The 20,028-nt window shown below is 43.4% G+C and overlaps 1 protein-coding gene across 1 annotated transcript in view; it reads left to right on the plus strand.

Annotated features, from left to right (window-relative positions):
* Positions 1–783: 783 nt before the first annotated feature.
* The window catches only part of LOC308311800 (NALCN channel auxiliary factor 1-like), a gene marked incomplete at its 3' end in the record, with an annotated part of 41,107 nt that continues 21,862 nt past the window's right edge, over positions 784–20,028 (plus strand). Inside the window, exon 1 of the mRNA XM_080758577.1 lies at positions 784–1,890. Coding sequence (XP_080614703.1) covers positions 1,057–1,890 — 834 coding nt within the window. The 5' untranslated portion in view covers positions 784–1,056. The remainder of the gene's footprint in view (positions 1,891–20,028) is intronic.

A 20,028-nucleotide genomic window follows, 5' to 3' on the forward strand; every position in this document is an offset into this window, starting at 1 on the left:
CTAGAAATAGAATTAATTACATCTGAATTATCAGATGAGATGGGCGAACTGAAAATACAGGCAAAGGTTTAGCTGGCCTATCATCTCTAAAGCTTATTTTACTTTCCTCGGCTTCCGATCATTTCATATAGAGATCAGGTGTGTGTGTGTGTGTGTGTGTGTGTGTGTGTGTGTGTGTGTGTGTGTGTGTGTGTGTGTGCCGTCGCTGTCACGGCGCAACAACAGCTGACGCTCGGCGGCGCAAGCAAGCTCCACGCACGCGCACACACACACACACACACACACACACACACACACACACACACACACACACACAGAGCAGAGCACTGAGAGCAGCCGCGCGTCTCCGCGTCCGCGCGCGAACATGGCGTCGGCAGCAACTTGATCCATCCGGGAGCAGGATGATGATGATGATGATGATGATGATGATGACAGTGTGGGCATGAAAAAAGAAAAGAAAAAAGAAAAACACCACATCACATCCTAGGCCATCTGCCGTGAGAACCTCGCCATGTTGAAACACGTCCGGGCCCTCTAGCTTCGTCCCACGACCAACGGAGCCGGGTTGGAAAATGTAAATGCACGCGAGCTAGTGTGGAGTGTGTGTGTATGTGTGTGTTGTGTGTGTGTGTGCGAGAAATACGCAGAGGAGCAGCTGCTGCTAACGAGAGAGAGAGAGAGAGAGAAGAGGCTAGCAGAGGAGGCGCTACAAGCAAAAAGGAGGCGAGACATGATGTTGCTAAAGAATTATAGCATCTTCTTCACCGGAGGAGAGGAGCCATGGAGGAGGATCATCATGATGCGGCCCGTGCTGGTGTGTTGTTGCGGCATATGATTTCTCCACCACCGGCAACATTCATTTAATGGGAATTATCGCCGATCGTCGCGGAGGAGGCACGCCAGGACAACCCTGCTGTTCACGAGGAGAAAAACACAGAGAGTGGACCGAGTCCTCGTCACGTCAATGACCGTTGTTGTGGAGCCAGCCGGAGGAAAGGAGCCCCCGCGGTGGAGTCGGCCGGCGGCGTCGATCGACGAGCCCGCCGTTCCCAAAATATGACCAGGGCTGTTTGGACGTGTTGGCACCACGACCACCACCACGAGCAAGACGGCGACCCCCACCACCGCGGCAGCTTCCAGATCTGGCTAGAGCAGCCCCGCGAGAACGAGAAGCCATTCACCGACTCGGAGAGGACCCAGCGATGGCGACTGTCCTTGGCGTCGCTCCTGTTTCTCACCATCCTCCTCTCTGATCACCTGTGGTTCTGCGCCGAGGCCAAGCACCGCGACAAGTTCTCCTCCTCCGACGCCGGCGACATGCCGCCGGCGCCGGGCACCCACCAACACCATCCATCACCACCACCATCATCATCATCATCATCCCCCCAAACCCGTTTAGCACACAGCATCAGCCTCAGAGGAATTATTAACCCACACGAGAATATTTTTATAGGAAATAATTCTACCAAACATTTATGGCGACTCGAAACTTGCCACCACCACCACCACGATAATAGTTTATCTAAAGACTGCTTCACTTTTGGAGACGCCGACACTTTGTGCCAGGGCCTTTCCGACAGCAACAACAACAGAGAGGGAGGAGGGGGTCCGCCGCGGACTGTAAATATGAGTGATTTGTACCTTTCCTTTTGTAACTCCTATTCGCTACTGGATCTGTTTAACGGCTCGACGAGTCCGGACAATTTGAACTGCAGCCTGTCGGACGTGCTAATGGTCGGCGGCGGCGACACTAGCAGGTGCAGCCTGTGCGTGCAGGCGTACCAGCGTTACGACATGCACGCGCAGGAGAAATACGAGGACTTTGAGCTCATGACTCTGAAATACGAGACGGACGCGTATTCGGTGAGGACGTGCATGGAGCAGTGCAAGGTAAGAATAAAATTGTTTTTTTTTCTCTCTCCCCCCCCCCCCCCCCCCTCCTCCTCTCCCTTTTCTTTTTTAAAGCCGGGGGATCTTCTCTCCATCTGTTGATTTTGGGGCCAGATAGATGCCTCATGTTCCTCCTCCTCCCCCTCCTCCTCCTCCTCCTGTCGTCATGGAGACGGACTGACAGATTCAAGGAGACTCCAGGCTCCAGGCAGCAGCGCACAGGCCTCATGTTCATTCATCTCTCTCCACAGCATTGTGCAGCTCACATGCAGGCCCCCGCAAGCAGGAGCCCCTTCTAATGTGGACATGGAAGCCACGCACGGCTATTGGCTTTCAAAGCTCCTCCACGGCAGCCTATAGGTGATGCAGGGCGTCCTGTATTCTTTGACATTGACAGGCCTATATGAAAGTGTGTGTGTGTGTGTGTGTGTGTGTGTGTGTAGTATAGGGCCCTGGTTGGGCCGCTCTCTATCGATAACCCAATTACTAGAACGCATAAGAATCCTATGATAATGATGGCCACTAGTGTTAAGGAAGGAGGAACAATAAGCCATATAGCAGCAGCAGCAGCAGGCTGTTATCAGTAATTGCATGCAACTTTCGAGCCACGTTCGTACGTCAGACAGCGTGTCAGCCCGTCCGTCGTCGCAGGTGTTGTTCGACATGGCCGCAGCACTTCACGTCGAGTGCATTTCATTAAAGTGGAGAGGTGCTTTCCTTGCCTAATGTGCCGGAAAGCTCTTTTCCTCCACCATGATGTGTTTGCTCATTATTACAGCCTGTGTGTGTGTGTGTGTGTGTAGGCCTCGTTGTGTCCAGATGCTTAAAGCAGTATTGGGCTATATAGTCTACTTCAGACAAAGAATTAAAGTGCAGGCAACAGCCGTTCGTTCTATAGCCACATGACTACATCGTACAGGGTCTTGTCATAGTGCTTAACCACACTCACACACACTGGCACCCATATTTTGTGCACGTCATTGTCCAGTTTATTTTGTTGGTCAGAAGGTCTTTATAGGGGCACGGTGGCACAGTCGGTAGTGCTGTCGCCTCACAGCTAGAAGGTCCTGGGTTCGATTCCCGCTGTGGATACTGTGGGCGTGTTCCCTCCTCCGCGTCATCTGTGCCCATACCCGAGGTGGGGTTGGCAAAAGGGCCTTTCTGTGTGGAGTTTGCATGTTCTCCCCGTGTCCCCTAGGGTAGGTACCCATGCAGCCAGGGCGCCTGATGGAAAGGAAAGGAACTGGTCGGAATAACGTGTTCCTTCCACGCGCTACTTCCGGACAGGGAAATTCCCCCCTGTCAGGTGAAAAGAAGCTGCTTGGACTCCTCATGCATAGAAGGAGGCATGAGGTCAGTCTGCTGCCCCCCCAGGTTGGCAGAGGAAGTGTAGCAGGATTACATTAGATAATTGGCACTGGGTGAAAAAAACTGGGTTGATAAAAATTATAAAGATAAAAAAAAAGGTCTTTATATATGGAAGCGTTTAGATGGAGAGCTGTCCATGGTGCTGACTCAAGCTCCACTCACAGACGCCCTGGCCTTGAATCCACAGATGGGGACCATTCATTCACCAATCAGTTCACAGGGAGGGAACAGTCACACATGGAGGTGTCAGAACCGGAATCGAATTAGGCCATCTGCGTTCTTATACGAAACGGAACATAATGACACACACAGAAGGCACAGAGTCCCATTTGCCATGTCCTTCTAGTTTTGCGACTGCAGAAATGCTTTAGCTCTCTTTTACCTCAAAAGACTACTTTCCTCTTTCATTGTTGTAACTTGGACCTGACAAAGGCCTTTAAAATATTCATCTCTCAGCTGCAGAAGTCACATCACCACACACGCACACACGCACGCACACACACACACGTTTTCTAGTATCCTGACATGGAATTATAGTTTTTGCGTGGCTGTGATAATTCTTTGCAGGTATAATTTTACAGTACAGTTATAGATACTTCACCCACCCATTTTTCATAGTGGCCAACATGCATAATTCTGCAGTCTGTATGTGAGCATACTTTGCATATGCAACATTCCAAAGCAATTACAATGTATGACTTTGCCAAATAAGGAGCAATATATACTAACTGTATTATTTTTGTAGTTGTTTGTCAAATCTTCTCATCCGTGCAAAAGAGAATATTGCTTATGTTATGTTCATTATGTTGGTGATATGAGAGTGAATGAGAACCAGTGGGGAAAAAAAGAAACAAAGATTCAAGTGTGACTGCTGCAGCCACAGAATCAATGTCTGGCCTTATGGTTGAGAGTCAGCATGGAGGAATTCACCCTCTGAAGTAAATCCAATGTGCTACATTGTCTGCATCGCTTCATTTTGCAACGCATCTAAATAGGGTTCTCCATCAACCCAAACTAAGGAGTTGATACTGACATTTGTCGTGTATCCAGTGATTCATTTGTAAATTATTAGGTGCCGGAGGGTGCGTGCGTGCGACATGCACGCGCAGAATTATTATAATTTTTAAAATTATTATTCCCTTTTTGCCGTAAATTTAACACAATCATCGGCCAGTGACGGGGCGGCGAACACAATAGAGTAGGCAATAGGCATGCCATATACCATTTGCAGCAGCAGTTTGCACGGTGGCCCAGGCTGGCCGTAAGAACACAATATAGTAGGCATATTTAACATTTGCAGTTCAGCTGGCCCAGCAGCCAGTTGAACAGATCAACATATGGAATGTCAGAACAGGTCAGCTCCATATATGGAGATCTCTGGGTGGAAACGGGGGCAGCGTCTTGAATGTACAGGGTTTGATGAGGGCCCAGGTAGGGCCGGGCCTTAATTTTCGGTCCTGTTGAGAACTCTAGTTTTCGCCGGGTGCCAGGCACGGCTGCACAAATATCTTTGGGGCAGCCCGTCTAGAGTTTAAATATGGAGCTGACCTGTGTATCCTGAACTAGCTTTAACCAATTACAGCCACTATACTGAGTTGACAGGGGGCCCCTGAGGTTAAAGGCTTTTTTCCCTAATTCCCTCTACACCAAAATGCCGAAAATAGCTAGTATACAAGTTCATAGTCTCGCGTAGCCTGCAGGCAACTATTTCACAATCTCCGTATGCTATATATAGATAGAGTCTGGAACTAAACCTCCCAAAATCCGAGCAAGGAAGCGGCCATTTCCGTTTACGAAAAAATATCTTTACATTTGTTCTTATTTTTATTTCCAAGGAGCAAGCTGTATATGATTAGATGATTTAGATAAATTTGCACGACTGTAAAGACTAAACGGAAGTGGGGAGGAGGCTTCACTGCCGCTTTATCGCTTGCTCATGATCAGAGCTACCGTTGCTCCAGAATGTATGACGGGAGCATTTGAAAATTGCATGGGCAACAGTCTGGCCACGTGAGACTAACAAGTTCACTGTCCATCACCTCGCTTGTCTATCTTTACTAAAATGTTTAGCCCAGAATAAGGCAGCTATAGGGTTCATGTATGTGGTTAAACACAGTCACAGTCACAAACGGGTCAAGACATGCACATGTTCCTCGGCCGCCTCTTGGCATTTGGAGCGAAAACAGTCATTTAGTCAAGCAGCTAATTTCCCCCCACAACGACCCTTCTGCAGCACATATCACCTTCTTGATTATAGGTTTGGACAAGTCCTGTACGGCGCTCCAGCAGCACTACAGAGATAACAGAAGTGAAGGGATAATGTTGACTCCCCGTTGAGATAATGGCTACCTGCCTTCTAAAAGCCTCGGTGCGCGTGCGTGCGTGGCGTGCGTGTTCTGGCTACAGCTCAAGTAGTTATCTGTAAATAAGATATGGCTATATGGCTAGATATATCGACAGTATACACAAAACCAAGAAGTAACAGAACAAAAGAGACAGAACTGTCATGTCAGCAAAAAAATAAATAATAAAAATGTGGCAGCTGGCACCTGTCTGGACGTCTCCCCCCGCCATCACAACAATGTCCAGTTTGTCCACAATATCAATTTGGCTATGCATGTGTGTGCCGCCCCCAGAGAGAGAACGATGGAAAAGCTATTTGACATTTCCACGATCAAGGTTTGACATGGAGGTATTAGCCTTTGTTGTGCACGGGGAGAGACCTTTGTGGTCCCCAGGTGGTGCTTTGATCTCCCCCTAGCCCCCCCCCCCCCCCCCCCCCGAGGGTGAAACAGTACGCGGTTCAACATGGACGTTATTGCCGTTTTCTCCATGCTGGTGGCCCATGCAGTCAGACTCAGCCATCCATCCATGCCTCTGGCACTCACTGTCAACCCAGCCTGCCTCTCACACACAGACTGCCCCCTCCCCCCCCGGGTCACCCTGAGTGAACCCAGGTCACCAGTGGTGGACAGTGGTGGAAGTAGATTTCTCAAGTACCGTACTTAAAGTACAATTTTTACTTGAGTATTTATAATCTCCAATATTGTCAAATATTGTACGTTTGACTCCACTACATACCTAGGATGTACATTATGAATTAACCACTTAAGCTGTTTTTCAAATATTGTGAGAATAGCTGACCTACAAGCTCACAATGTGTTGCATTGCGACACATTTTTTGAAAAGTTCCGGGAAAAATAATAATAATACATCAATGCAATGGCATTAAAAATTCTAATTTGACTGAGCAACTTGTAGTGGAGTAATATTTGACCAGTCATCTTTTACAACCTTTAACGCTATAGTACACATGACCTGAATTTATCCTACACTTATTATTTTTTCGCTCTACACCATGGTTCTCAAACTTAATTTCAAGGACCCCCATAACTCTAAGGGCAGATTCACACTATGGTCCCGGGGGCGCACTCGGAACACTTGATGTTGTGGTAGTGTGAAAGCTGCGTACCATTCCCCGGAGCTGGATCACCCAACCGTTCCTGGCACCACATAGGTAGTCTCGGGATCGATTGAAGTGTACTCGGATACGGATCGTTGTGAAAGCATTGAATACAGTTGAATGAGGTGTACTCGGATGCGGAAGTATCAAGTCATGTGAGTCATGGCCAGCGGGGACCAGGCAATCGTATTCGGGAACAGTCTGAATCAAACAGACTCAGTGTGTTTGATTCATGACATTAACTTTCATTTATTTTTATATATTATATATATATATCTTTCGTTTTTCTTTTAGGTTTTATGACCCTTTAAGGGTCCATTTGAAATCCCCCCTCAAGGAACCCTGAGGGTCCCTGGACCCACTTTGAGAACCACGGCATCTATAGCCCAAAATAGCTGATTTATGCCTTTGTTCTCAAGATCAGATTCTGAAGGAAACAAACAGCAGAGGGTGCTGTTTTTCCCTTTTTGCAGATGGGTTCCCAGATTGGGGCAAAGGACTGGTTGACCAAATTGTTTCTATATATATAAAGTACAGGGCATTCTTTGCTTTATATTGGACATGGAGAATTTCCTGTTCAATGTGAATGTTGACCGGCAGGAGATAGAGAATGATGGTGACACACGTCATGAGCCAGATGAGACCGCTACCCAGTAGTGGAAAAAAACTCAGTACTCAATTGTTTTACTTAAGTAAAAGTTTCAATACTGCAATGTAGAACTACTCTGATACAAGTAAGAGTCCAGAATTCAAAATGTGCTTGAGTAAAAGTACAAAACTATTGGCATCAAAATGTACTTGGAAGTAGAAAGTATACTCACTATGTGCAGAATGTTCCCATCTCAAGTTTTCAAATGTATAAAAAAATATTTTGAAAAATAGCAGATCTACAAGCTCACAATGCGTCGCATCACGACACATTGTGCAGCTTGTAGATTGACCATTTTCAAATGGCCGTAATGTATACAAGGCTGAACTGTTTAATGTAGGCCTATGTTTTGTAATAATAATCAAAGTAACTAAAGTTTTCAAATAAATGTAGTGAAATTACAATGGTAAAAGTACAATGTTTGCCTTTGAGATGTAGTGGAGTAGAAGTAAAAGTATTGTAAATTGGTATATTCAATTCAAGTACAAATACCTCAAAATTGTACTTAAGTACAGTACTTATGTACATGCACTTAGTTACTGTCCACCATTGCAGCTACCCAACCCCAATGGCACTAATGGATGTGCATATTAAATATGAAAAGCTATTTACCAGCAGCGAAGGTTTCATAATCAAAACTGAGCCGATGAAGCATAAATGTAGCTTTCTCAAAAGCATCTTAGTGATATATTTAGTGGTCTACTGTTACACTCTGAGTCACAGAGGAGTACACATCATGTGAGCCGGTAGCACCGCCCTAAACCAGTCCTCAAACAGTTTCATGTCAGGGACCCACTCTCACAAAAAAAACATGCAGTAAAAAGAATAGCCATAGCCCCATAGAAGTCCATGTATTTGGGCCCAAATTCACCTAAACTGTATTACCTTAATAAACATGGTCATGAATACTTTCTGCTTCCAGTCACTAGTTTAAAGTCTCATTTCTAATGTCATAATATTATTTTTGGAAAATTATGGTCCCATTTATAAAAAAAATGACCATAAAGTCGTGTATGTTCTGAGGGGCGTGGCTACCGTTACAGTCTATGATCGGGATTCCCCACCCACTCGAGTCAAAATAAAAACCAACAGAGAAGAAGGGGGGAAGTCCCGCCTCGTTGTCTGGGCCAGCCAATGGCCAGCTGGGCCCAAACGGATCTAGAAAGATGGCGATGTACAATTCAAGGACTGACAGGCTTCATTTTACGTTCATGTTAGACCCGCGGAACGCTTTGTCCATATTTTTTACAGTCTATGGTGGTGATGAACTTAAGCCGCACCCACAGCTGTAGTTGTATGATAAAGGGGGAGGGGTTAGGGGAGGGGCTGATAATGTGATGTCACTATATTACTGTTTTTGAGTCACTATATTACTGTTTTTGAGTGGTGCAACCACTCCAAGGAACAGCAATGTCCGTGTGCACCTACAGTATGTGTTCACCTATGTGTTCTAGCCTAAAGTGATGCCAAGAGGCAGCGACCACGTTACAAAGCTGCAAAGCTTTATGATTACTACCCACGTCCCACGGTCACAGTGCAGCCTTACAAAAGTAAACACAGACAGAGAGTTGGACAGTATAATCCTGTTCCATTTAACATGATCTTCTATCACAATCCAAATCATAATGGAGCGCACGCAGAGCAACATTATGGCGAGCAGCGCACATCATTATTACAAGAACGGAGATGCAAGGAAATGGAAAAAGGAGACAGCAAGGTTTGTAATTAATCCACGCCGGTCTGTCGGTTCCCCCATTGTCTTCTGCTGTGATTAAAATAGTGTAGCATGTTTGCAAGTTCTACCTCACAAAACTATGCAAATTAGCGACTCCCCCGTTGGCAGGGAGTAATAAGTAAAGTAAGTAATAATTACGACCGCAGGCCGCATTTACTATGAAAACTTGCATTTCCTGTCAGTCCGTCAGTCACCTCCATATATGGTCACGCATCGTGACATCACATATAGTCACCCACGTCTCCATATATGGCCACACATCGTGACATCAAGTCTCCATAAATGGTCACACACCGTGACATCACGTCTCCATATACAGTATGATCACACATAATGTCATTCTGACATCATCAAACCCTCTACACTACAGTGTAGACTCTGTAGAGGCTTTGATGATGCGTCGCATTGTGAGCATTGTTGTGCCAGCCTGGCTCATATAGGCTGGAGCAGACAGCGGTATAGAAAGCTCATCCTGGCTTGAACTTGCGATTGTGTTTTCCCCCTGAATCAAAAGGCTTTTTGGTAAGCTCTTTAATTGACTAGTGGCGGTGGTGTAGTGTCTGCCCAAGCTACGCACGGTCGAGCTTTCTGCCGTGTTGTGAAATGAAAACCGCTAAGGGGTCACTCAGAAAGCAGTGGTGGAAGGTAACTAAGTACATTTACTTAAGTACTGTACTTAAGTACAATTTTGAGGTATTTGTACTTTACTTTAAGTATTTCTAATTTCCAATAGGCTGTGACACCTGCTTTTACTTCTACTCCACTACATCTCAGGGGCAATTATTGTAGTTTTACTCCACTCAATTATTAATTAATGTTCCAATTTTGGAGCTCTGGCTCGTTGAACCGGCGTATCGAAGTACTACTGGTCAATAACATGTGAGATTTTTCCGGGACTTCATCAATTCAATCCAAAGGAGCTTTATTGGCATGAGGAAACAAACATTTACATTGCCAAAGCAAGTGCCGCTGGGAAAGAGGGAGTTGCGCCTCTGATTGGCCTACCAGACTTCCCCTTCGTGCTTCCGCTATGCTTTGCAGGGAATCTCGGGAAAGCTTGCCTCCATGTTGCCTTCAAGAGAGACACACGCCCCAGAGCCGAAGGAGGCGTCTACCTGTTTTATGTCTATGGGTTCAACTCTGGTTATCCCTAAACTGCCTTGCCTTTTTTTACTATTTTGAAAATAAATGTTGAATACGGTAGTTCAACTAGCCGATCTACATTGACACGTTGTGAGCACAGATTGGCTATTTTAACTATTCAAAAAGGTTTTTCAAAATAGTAAAACAAAAAAAGGCAAAGAGGTTTAGGGATAAGGGGTTTAGCATGGACGAAAATAGAACTCCATTGGATGCACCATTCGGTAGCGGTAGCTGATACAGTATAGAATAGATACAGTATACTCTATTAGCCACCTCTTCACACAGTCGAAGAATGAACAAGACTGATTATTTTGTTCCCAGGTTCCACTCCCCTGACTCTTATCTTGCTGCGTACGGTACACAGTCATTTGGTGCTATAGATCTAGGGCACCCTGCTGGGTCAGCCAGTCAATAGTACCAGTGGTGGAAAAAAGTACTCAGTTGGTTTACTTATCGTATGTAGAAGTAAGAATGTAGATGTAGATGTTTTTACCTGAGTTAAAGTACAAAAGTGAGGCTATCAAAATGTAATTAACATTTGGGGCTCTATGGCCTAATTAGTTTCAGTTTGTAAGTCCTGACCTAGGATTGGAAAAGTTCAGGAAACTGAAGCACACCCCATGCAAATATATGAACACGCTTCATGCTTGGAAAAGTTCAGGAAACTGAAGCACACCCCATGCAAATATATGAACACGCTTCATGCTTGGAAAAGTTCAGGAAACTGAAGCACACCCCATGCAAATATATGAACACGCTTCATGCTTGGAAAAGTTCAGGAAACTGAAGCACACCCCATGCAAATATATGAACACGCTTCATGCTACTGAAGATCGATTTCACACGTTCGCAAATCGCAATGCAATGCGAGAATGACATGACATGACATGACAGAATGAAGCCGTCTTTTTTTACTCTATTAACTCCACCGTATGTACCTTTGTGCCTGGCCGCACATGGCATTTTCTTTTGTGTTCGCATACGTGCAGCATGGACAATGTTTCAGACATACATTACGCTCTAGATTTAGTTGAGGGAAAGGTGAAGGTATCAAAAACGAATAGAATACGCACATCACTTGGTAGAGAACCTGGTCAAACTTTTTTGTCAATAAAGTATAACTTTTGGAGCAGATGAGTGTTCTTTTCTCTTTTTCAAAAGTGAAGGTATCCCCATAATCCCGCTCGCTAATTCTAACGGAATTATGCAATATGTTATTAAGTGTCTGGGACATTGTAAACTGCCACTTGGGCACACTCTTATTATTTTTCCATTTACTATTGCCTTCCCAAGATTAAATTGCACATGCTTTATTTATACACAAGTTCATTTTGCAGTGCACTTTTCTGGTGAGCATCAGTATTTTATTGGGTGTTGTGGCAATCTATCTAGGATGCATCCGTTTATATATCATTGTACATGCATTTCTACTTTGTAGTTATTTCAAAAATATTTGTCATGGTCTGTTGACAATGTACTGTAGATGATTATGTTTTTGTCTGTGCCCTGAGGCAAAATACAAAATAGAGTGTTCAGATGCGGTTCACTCACTGTGCAAGCGAGGCGTGTACCCTTTTTGTAATGAAGGGCTCGCAACTCTCACTGAATGCAACACATTTGTTCAGCACATTCAATACGAGTTTAGAGCCCTCCATTAAATTGAACTTATTTGAATGACATTTTATTTCCGTGTCATGAAAAGAGCAGTGCGTCGCATCACGACGCATTGTGAGCTTGTAGATCAGCTATTTTCAAATGGCAGAAATATATAGGGCTGATGTGGTTAATGTATGTTTTGTAATAATAATAATCATAATAAAGTAACTAGTAACTAAGGGTTTCAAATAATTGTAGTGGAGTAAAAATGTGTCTCTGAGAGTAGAAAATACTCAAGTAAAGAACAAATATCTCAAAATTGTACTTAAATTGTACTCAGTTACTTTACACCACTGACTATTACTAAATGTACACAGTACCTTACCCATATTGTTTTGCTGCTTATAGCTCCGTCTTTCTACAGCTATACAGTACTTTGATTAGTTCCAATTTTCTGTTGTTGCAACAGCCCTATAGTCCCGTTGGCAGTTATTCTAGTCGTCACCATTGTAATGATCTAAATGGAAGTTGGCTGGCCTGCTGGTATTGTGCTATAGCTTGGATTAATTCCCTCTCTCCCTCTCTCTTTCGCCTTTTATTTGCAACTCCCTCTCCGTGTTATTAGCAAACCACTTTCATTTCGTGAAAAATGAAAGCCTGGATTTACGCATGGGCTGCACTGGCCTAAAAGTGGGAGTCAACCCTTCCACGTAGGCGTCGCTCCAAATTATGTGACGTCAGGGAACACCGTGAGGAAATCATTACCAGTGGAACTTCAAACGAGGCTATGCGAGGCAAATAAGGAGAATGGCTGAAGAACCCACCACACCGTCTAAGAAAAAAACCAACGTGTGCCGACTTAACTTTGACAGTCCGTTAGAATGGTATACTCCAGCGACCAGTGGTTTCTGCTTCTGGTCGACACAATAACAGTGCTGCACTGGGGGGGGAGGAGAGACCGGGGCTGACGGACAGATCGGTGAACCAATCAGGGTGTGCGCAAATCTGAGCCACGACCCTCCCATCTAGGCCAGAAAGGTCTAGCGTTAGCTCAGGCTAGACGTGGTGCAACAGTAGGGCTGTCACGATTATGCAACTTTACTGGACGTTTGTCACTTCGTGATACGCGTTATCTGCAACTCAAAGTTATGGAGGCCTGTGAAATTGAAAAGTTTTTGAACCACTGTGATAGACTTTTTTATCTCTGGAGAAATGTGTTATGGGCATTCCGCTGCTAAAAGCACAATGACATACAGTGCAGTGCATACATACAGTATGACAGACATAATATTGTTCAGTAAGGGCAACACATTATTAGTCATTTTAGCCAGGCCTGATTCTACAGTAGCTCTTTTAACGTCCACTTTATTGATTCATTACGTCAATTACGGCACTGGCCATAAGCCGGTTAATTCAAGTTGGCAGCTTCAGTCTGTCAAATCCTGTATGTACAGTACACAAAACTGACGAAGAAACAAATAAACCAGTAAGACGCCTGAGGGCATCTTACTGGCCCTAAAGGGCGAGGTGGTGTGCACGCATCCGCCTAGGTGACAGCAGACTTCTGGGCAAGCACTGGCGCTTTGGCATGGGGGGTTAGATGAACATATGGAATTAATTCTGTATACTGGCCATATATGGAGCATGTCTTGAGTGTACAGGGTTTGATGTGGTCAGATCAACATATGGAATGTCGGAACAGGTCAACTCCATATTTGGAGATCTAAGGGTGGCATGGGTCACCATGAGTGTACAGGGTCTGATGAGGGCCCAGTTAGGGCCGGGCCTTAATTTTCAGGCCATATATGGTAATGCCTGGGGTGATGGACCGACCAACCAACCAACCAACAGACGGGAAATGGAACGTTTTCATAGTAAATGCAACCTGCAGTCACAACAAGAAACAAACAAACACATGGTATTGGTATATGTATGTATGTAAGAAACATTAAACTTGGACTTAAAAACTGTGTGAGTGCACCCTTATGGCGATAATTATACTTGGAAAGCATTCTGGGATCTTCCTTCGTATCCAATGATGAGCCCACCACAACATCATCGTCCAAAAACCAATTACGGCAAAACATTCATCCCTTGGGTTTTCTAACAGAAGGAAAGTCTTTGTTTTCTGCATGTCTCACACAGAGCTCAGACAAATACAGTCAGCACTCTGAAAACTGACATCATGTTAGTGCAATACAGCATCGATTCCCTGTAGGAACGTGTACTGTTTTTTTAGCGGTGCACAACACTGCTCATTTAAGCCCAAACCACACCAAAGGGTTGGGTCGGGACAATAAGTGTTTTAACACTTTGACTTCTATTCACGAGTTGCTCGAGTTAATTCATTGTAGAACACTTTTCCTGCGATTGACGAGTATGTTTTCATTGTTTAATCCACGTTTTTAAATCAGTTTTAAGTCATACGGGCAATCCACCGGACAGAATGGGATATGATTAATATTATTCTTTGATGACGTCATCGCAAAAAGGTTGGTCCTCATCGATGAAAAACTAACCTGGAAAAATCATATAGCACTCATCTATAATAAATAAGTAAGGATATTGGAGTCATTCAAAGAATACGCCACCTTGTGACAAGAAAAATCTGTATTAATTTATATTATACTATGATTTATCTCATATTGTAATATTGTATGGGCTAGTCATTTCAAATCTAATCTCATGGTATTTTTCTGTTACAAAAACGTTTTATCAAAATGATTACTTTTTCTAGCAGACTCTCCAGTTCCACTCCTCTGTTTAAGTCTCTGAAAACTATTCCCATCTTTGACTTAAATAACTTTCAAATACGCATTCTTTTATACCAATCCATTCACAAAGTCCTCTCCCAGCTTGTTTTCAAAATATCTTCCAGTTCAACAATGAAATCCACAATCATTACACCAGATCAGTAAATGATCTTCATTCCATTCCACTTCAGGACTACATCTTCTGCCCAATTCACCATCAAGTTCAGAGGACCTCCTTTTTGGAACAAATTATCGGACTAATGCCTGTCGGACTGTTCGTATACGTCGGACCGAATTTGTGCACACCTTTTCGACACCTAGCTCTCCGGGACGGTGCAAGTCTACATTAGACTGTACCGGTCACTGCTGACAACGGTTGATTAACATCGTAGCATCCCAATGCATTGTGAGCTTGTAGATTGGCGACTGCCGAGTTTATCAAAGTTTGGCTGAAGCCGATGGTGGCTGCTGCTAGCACACACGAGCCCTGCCCCCCAATAGCTCTGGTGGAGTGTAGGTAAATAGGCTAATAGCGTTAGAGTAAGTAAAAAAGAGCAGTGGGGTGACCATGCGACTGAGCTGCGGCTGCTGCTCTGTTCACAATCACGTAAGGTACGTTCAACTACTGTACAGTGCCCCGCTGTTTATAAAAACCAAAACGCAGTTTTGGCTGTTCTCACCGGCGGCCGCTCGTGGCGGGGGGGGGGGGGGTGGTGGAAGCTGTCAGAGGCCTGTGCTGACCAGCCTGCGTGGGGGCCTAATGACATCTAGTTACGCCGCTGTCTGAACCCCTAATTGCTCCCGATGTGCTGGTTGGTGCCTTGCATGGTTTCCTCCGCCATCGGCATATGAATGTGTGAATGTAATGCACATTGCACAATCTATGTAAAGCGCCTTGGATAAAGGCTTGGATAAACTGCGCTGTGTACCGGGTTTGATCCCCCGGTATAGAACTGTGTGCTCCTATGTGAATAGATGTGTTTCTACGCGTCACCTAGAAAACAGTTCAACACAATTCAAATGTTGACGTGGGCGTGTTACAGTGGTAGAAAAAGTTTTTAACTTATAGTATCAAATCAATACTGCAATGTAGGAAAGCTCTGTTACAAGTAAAAGTCTGGAATTCCAAATGTACTTGAGTAAAAGTACGAAAGTGCAGGCATCAAAATGTACTTAAAGTACCAATAGTAAAAGTACGGTACTGATTATGCATAATGTCCTATTTCAAGTTTTCAAATGTATACAAATAATTTGAAAATAGCAGATCTACAATGCGACTCATCGTGACTCAGCTTGTAGATCAGCTGTTTTCAAAATGCCAAAATCTATAGGCTCTATAGGGCTGAAGTGGTTCATTTATGTTCTGTAATAATAATCAAAATCTACAAAGCAACTAGTAATTCAAGTATTCAAATGAATGTAGTGGAGTAAAAGTACAATATTTGGATCCAAGATTAGTAGAAGTAAAAGTATTGGAAATACTCAAAGTAAAGTACAAATACCTCAAAATTGTACTTAAGTACAGTACTTAAATAGATGTATTAGATACTTTCCACCACTGGCATGTTATGTATCCACACTTTTCCTGGGCTGTGTGTGCTCCAATTCCTGTCGATTTGATCCAATGAAAGCCAATGAAACTGGTCAGATGACCAATGATATCCAATGAAATCAACAGGAACTGGAGCACACACAGCCCAGGAAAAGTGTGGATAGGACGTGCACGAACGTGACAGTTCTGTGCATTCTCTCCCCCCCCCACTTGTCGCTACGCCTGTCAGATCGGCCAATCAACCCTATACCCGAGCTCTCGCTGAAGATTCATTTCTAGGTGCAGCGTGAGTCGCTTCTTAAAGAAACGTGCCAGCTATTTTCAACCATATCTTCGTATAATTGGTCTTGACTAATGCCATTATAAGATATGGTACCGTTTCTGTCTATACACACTGTGTGTGTCAGAGGTGGGCTGTGGATATGGTTCAGAAATGTGCCTATACTAATGACAACATTGCTTGGTATTCCAAGCCAATGGAAACTGGAGTCTCTCTCTTCTTTGTAAGATTAGCATGCTGAAACATAAAGCATTGGTGTGGCATGAATTTAAAGTTAGAAATGAGGATATACATATTATGGAAATAAAAGGTGAAACATTTCCTTTATGTAATGTGCCCGGTATATTTTCTTTTGATGCCACCCAGCTCTCTAAAACCCTAAATACAGCAGGTGGACATTCGTACAATACAGTGTTGATTTTGACAAATTCTGATTTAGTTTTAGTCTGCTTTTTTCTTTCTTTCTTCTCCACTAGTCTCTCCCTAACATTTTAGTCTAGTTTATAATTTGTTGACAAAATTGTCAATATATTTATAGTCTTAGCTTTAGTCATCATAGCTTAGTTTTTATTTATTTGTTTATTTCATTTTCTTCAATAAAAAAAGGCAGTCGACGAATATTCTTCGTCATAGCTTTAGTCAGACGAAATCAACACCGGTCCAATACATGTGTGGACTAACAGATAACAGGTTATGCTGGAGTAGGATCCTTGTTAAGCCTCACAACGCTCCACATTAGGATGATTGAGGAGGGTTGTCTCTCGCCGTATAATGAAACGTCAGTAGGCAGACCTGAGCATTGTCTGTGAGACGTATAGAGAGTGCTCCGATGCCATGTCCAACAAGCCCTGTTTGTTCAAAGGGCTATTCTATGTGCAGCGTCTTCTGTCATGGGCTCACTCAGAGGCGAGGCGCGATGATGTATCCTGGTGCAGTGAAGCCAAGCTGATCAGTACGGCCCTTCTTCATCACCACACCCCTGTGGTGTGCATATTAATTGATTTGGAAGTGTGCAATCCCCGTTTCTTATATATATATATATATATATATATATATATATATATATATATATATATATATGCACCGTCTGGAAGAAACCCTTTTCAGGAAATAATAAATAAATTAAATAAAACCCATCAAGCTCAAGTGGAGTACTTTTGAATACCTTTCATTGGTTCAATATTTTATTTTTTAACACGCAGACGGTAAAGGGTGTTCAATAGCACCGATTTATGAAAAAGAAGATGGCTAAATGTGTGGAGTTAGCTGGTTTAGCAGATAGTTTCAGGATCCAATGGAGTTCGGAGGTTTTCGCCAAAGCGCCTTTGAATACTTTCCAGTGGTTGAATTTTTTTTTTAACATAAACAGATGTAAAGGGTGTCATTGATTTGTTAAAAATAATAATAATTTAAAAAAATCAACAATGTAGTTAGGTGGTGTCTTCCGCATAGCAACGAATACATTTTAAATATTTATTTCTTTATATTTATTTAAATAAATAAAACACTGGAAGTATAGTATGAATAAATAGCAGCCGCAACGGGGAGGCATACCTTGGTTAGACATAGCATTGGTTCAACTGGATTAAGGTTGGTGAGGGGTGCGTTAAAACGACCGGATTAAGGTTGGTGAGGCGTGCGTTAAGGGTTGGGAGAGGGTTAAGGTTAGGTTTAGGTGTGCTGCCCCGTGGGAGGTTAGGGTGAGGGTTTGAGATATCGGACCAATTGTGATTGTGATTGGTCAGATGCTGGTCAGACATTGCACATCGTTTCTGCATTCAGCCCAGTTTCTACAACCACAATTCCACGCTGTATTGTATTGATGTTGGTACCATAGGAGAGATAACATGCAATGTTGATCAAAGTTCTTTTAAATTAAGTAATGCCGATGTTGAACAATAATTTAACTCTTGAGAGTATAATTATTTTTGAGGGTGGATAAGCCCCTCCTATGTCCAGCTGTATGTGCTAATTTGGAGTGTTTGTGTAAACACAAACATTGAAGACGAAGGTGAAGACGCAAATTCTGTTTGGCCGGAATGAGATGATGTATGATGATGTACGGTGATAAGATCGCCCCTCACTTCACATGGGTGTGATTTTCTTTTTTACTCATGTTACACTCAAGCGTTAAACATACAGTACCAACTCTCCTTCATTCAGCAACCCCCTCAGGGACCACTGGTTGTGAAAAACACTGTTCTAGTTCATTCTGTCAGCACTGAAGCAAGTGTATGTACAGTATGGGGATAGTTTGGTAGACATGGGCGGCAGCCGGCAGGGACAGGTCAGAGTCTCTAGAAGCAGGCCCTCGAAGTTGTATTCCTGCACACTGTATCCATTCCCGTAGAAGTTGGGTTAGAAATTGCTGTGCTGTTGCTTAAAGATCAGAAGATTTAATAACACGTTTAATAGAGAATTTGTGTAAATAAGGGTAGATAAAAGCACAGACTACAGAGGTCTCAATTTTAGATTGCCAAATGATACACTGTTTAAGCTATTTCTCAGCATGAACAAATTAATCTTGTTGTTGTTTAATTAGAACTTAAAGCATAACAAATTCCTCCTTAAATTTCCAATTTCCAATTTCCGAGTATCAATCAAATCCAGATGCCAAATTTCAAGATGAAACACATTCCCTTTCTTCATGAACTCAATATTGAGCTTCATTTCACAATATTGAAGGTGGATGCGGGCGACATGTTCAGCAGGTTGACAGGTGACAGCAGCTAAACGAAGGGCAGTCACACTAATTAGTGTACACTTCACACTGCAGAACAAGCGTGCTTCAAATCAGTCTTCTGGAAATACAAGAAATAAATGTTTCAAAAGCCAGGGGCTGACAGGCAGCAGATGCCATGAAATGGAGTAAAAGTCAGGTCTGTGCTTCTGTGCAACATACGGTATGCTAACTTCATATGCATCTGTCATGAATACAAATGACAATGTCGCAACACCCTGGCTTCACAGTATCTCAGGCCTCCTCAATGAACCTCCTTTCTGTCCCCAAAACAATCAAGCAAACCTTGGAGGACAGAGCGTTCAGTGTGGCAGCCTCCCCACCCCTGTGGAACTCTCTCTTTCACATGCTCCAAACAATTATTCAATTATCCATATTATTAAGAATAAAACTATTTCAAAATGTGCTAAACTTGGCCAAGTGATATAAATTCGAAAACATTTTGGTCTACAAAATGATGGTAAATGAAAATATATTTTAGTTGCTAAAAATGTATTGATCATTGCCAACGGGAAAATGGGTAGGCTTGACATTTGAAATCATGAAATCGTTATGTTGTGAGAAAAATAGTGCCTTAGTGTTTGATCTCCAAAGCTGTCACAACAGAGGTTGGATTTGACCTAGCTGCAACAATAATATGGTAATAGTATAGGGTAATATGAGGACATGTCAATGATTGTGTGGTTTGGATGATGAAAGACCACCCGTCACGTCTCTCCATCAGTGCCACGAGGTGACATGAGGGTAAAACAAGACATGCAGTCAAATAACGCCATGGCCTCCCTGCCCAGTCGGCAGCTATTTATACTATACTATACTATACTATAGAGATAGAGATAGAGATATACTTTATTAGTCT

The sequence above is a fragment of the Protomyctophum bolini genome (assembly GCF_963924005.1).
Source record: "Protomyctophum bolini genome assembly, chromosome: 24".
Taxonomy (NCBI): domain Eukaryota; kingdom Metazoa; phylum Chordata; class Actinopteri; order Myctophiformes; family Myctophidae; genus Protomyctophum; species Protomyctophum bolini.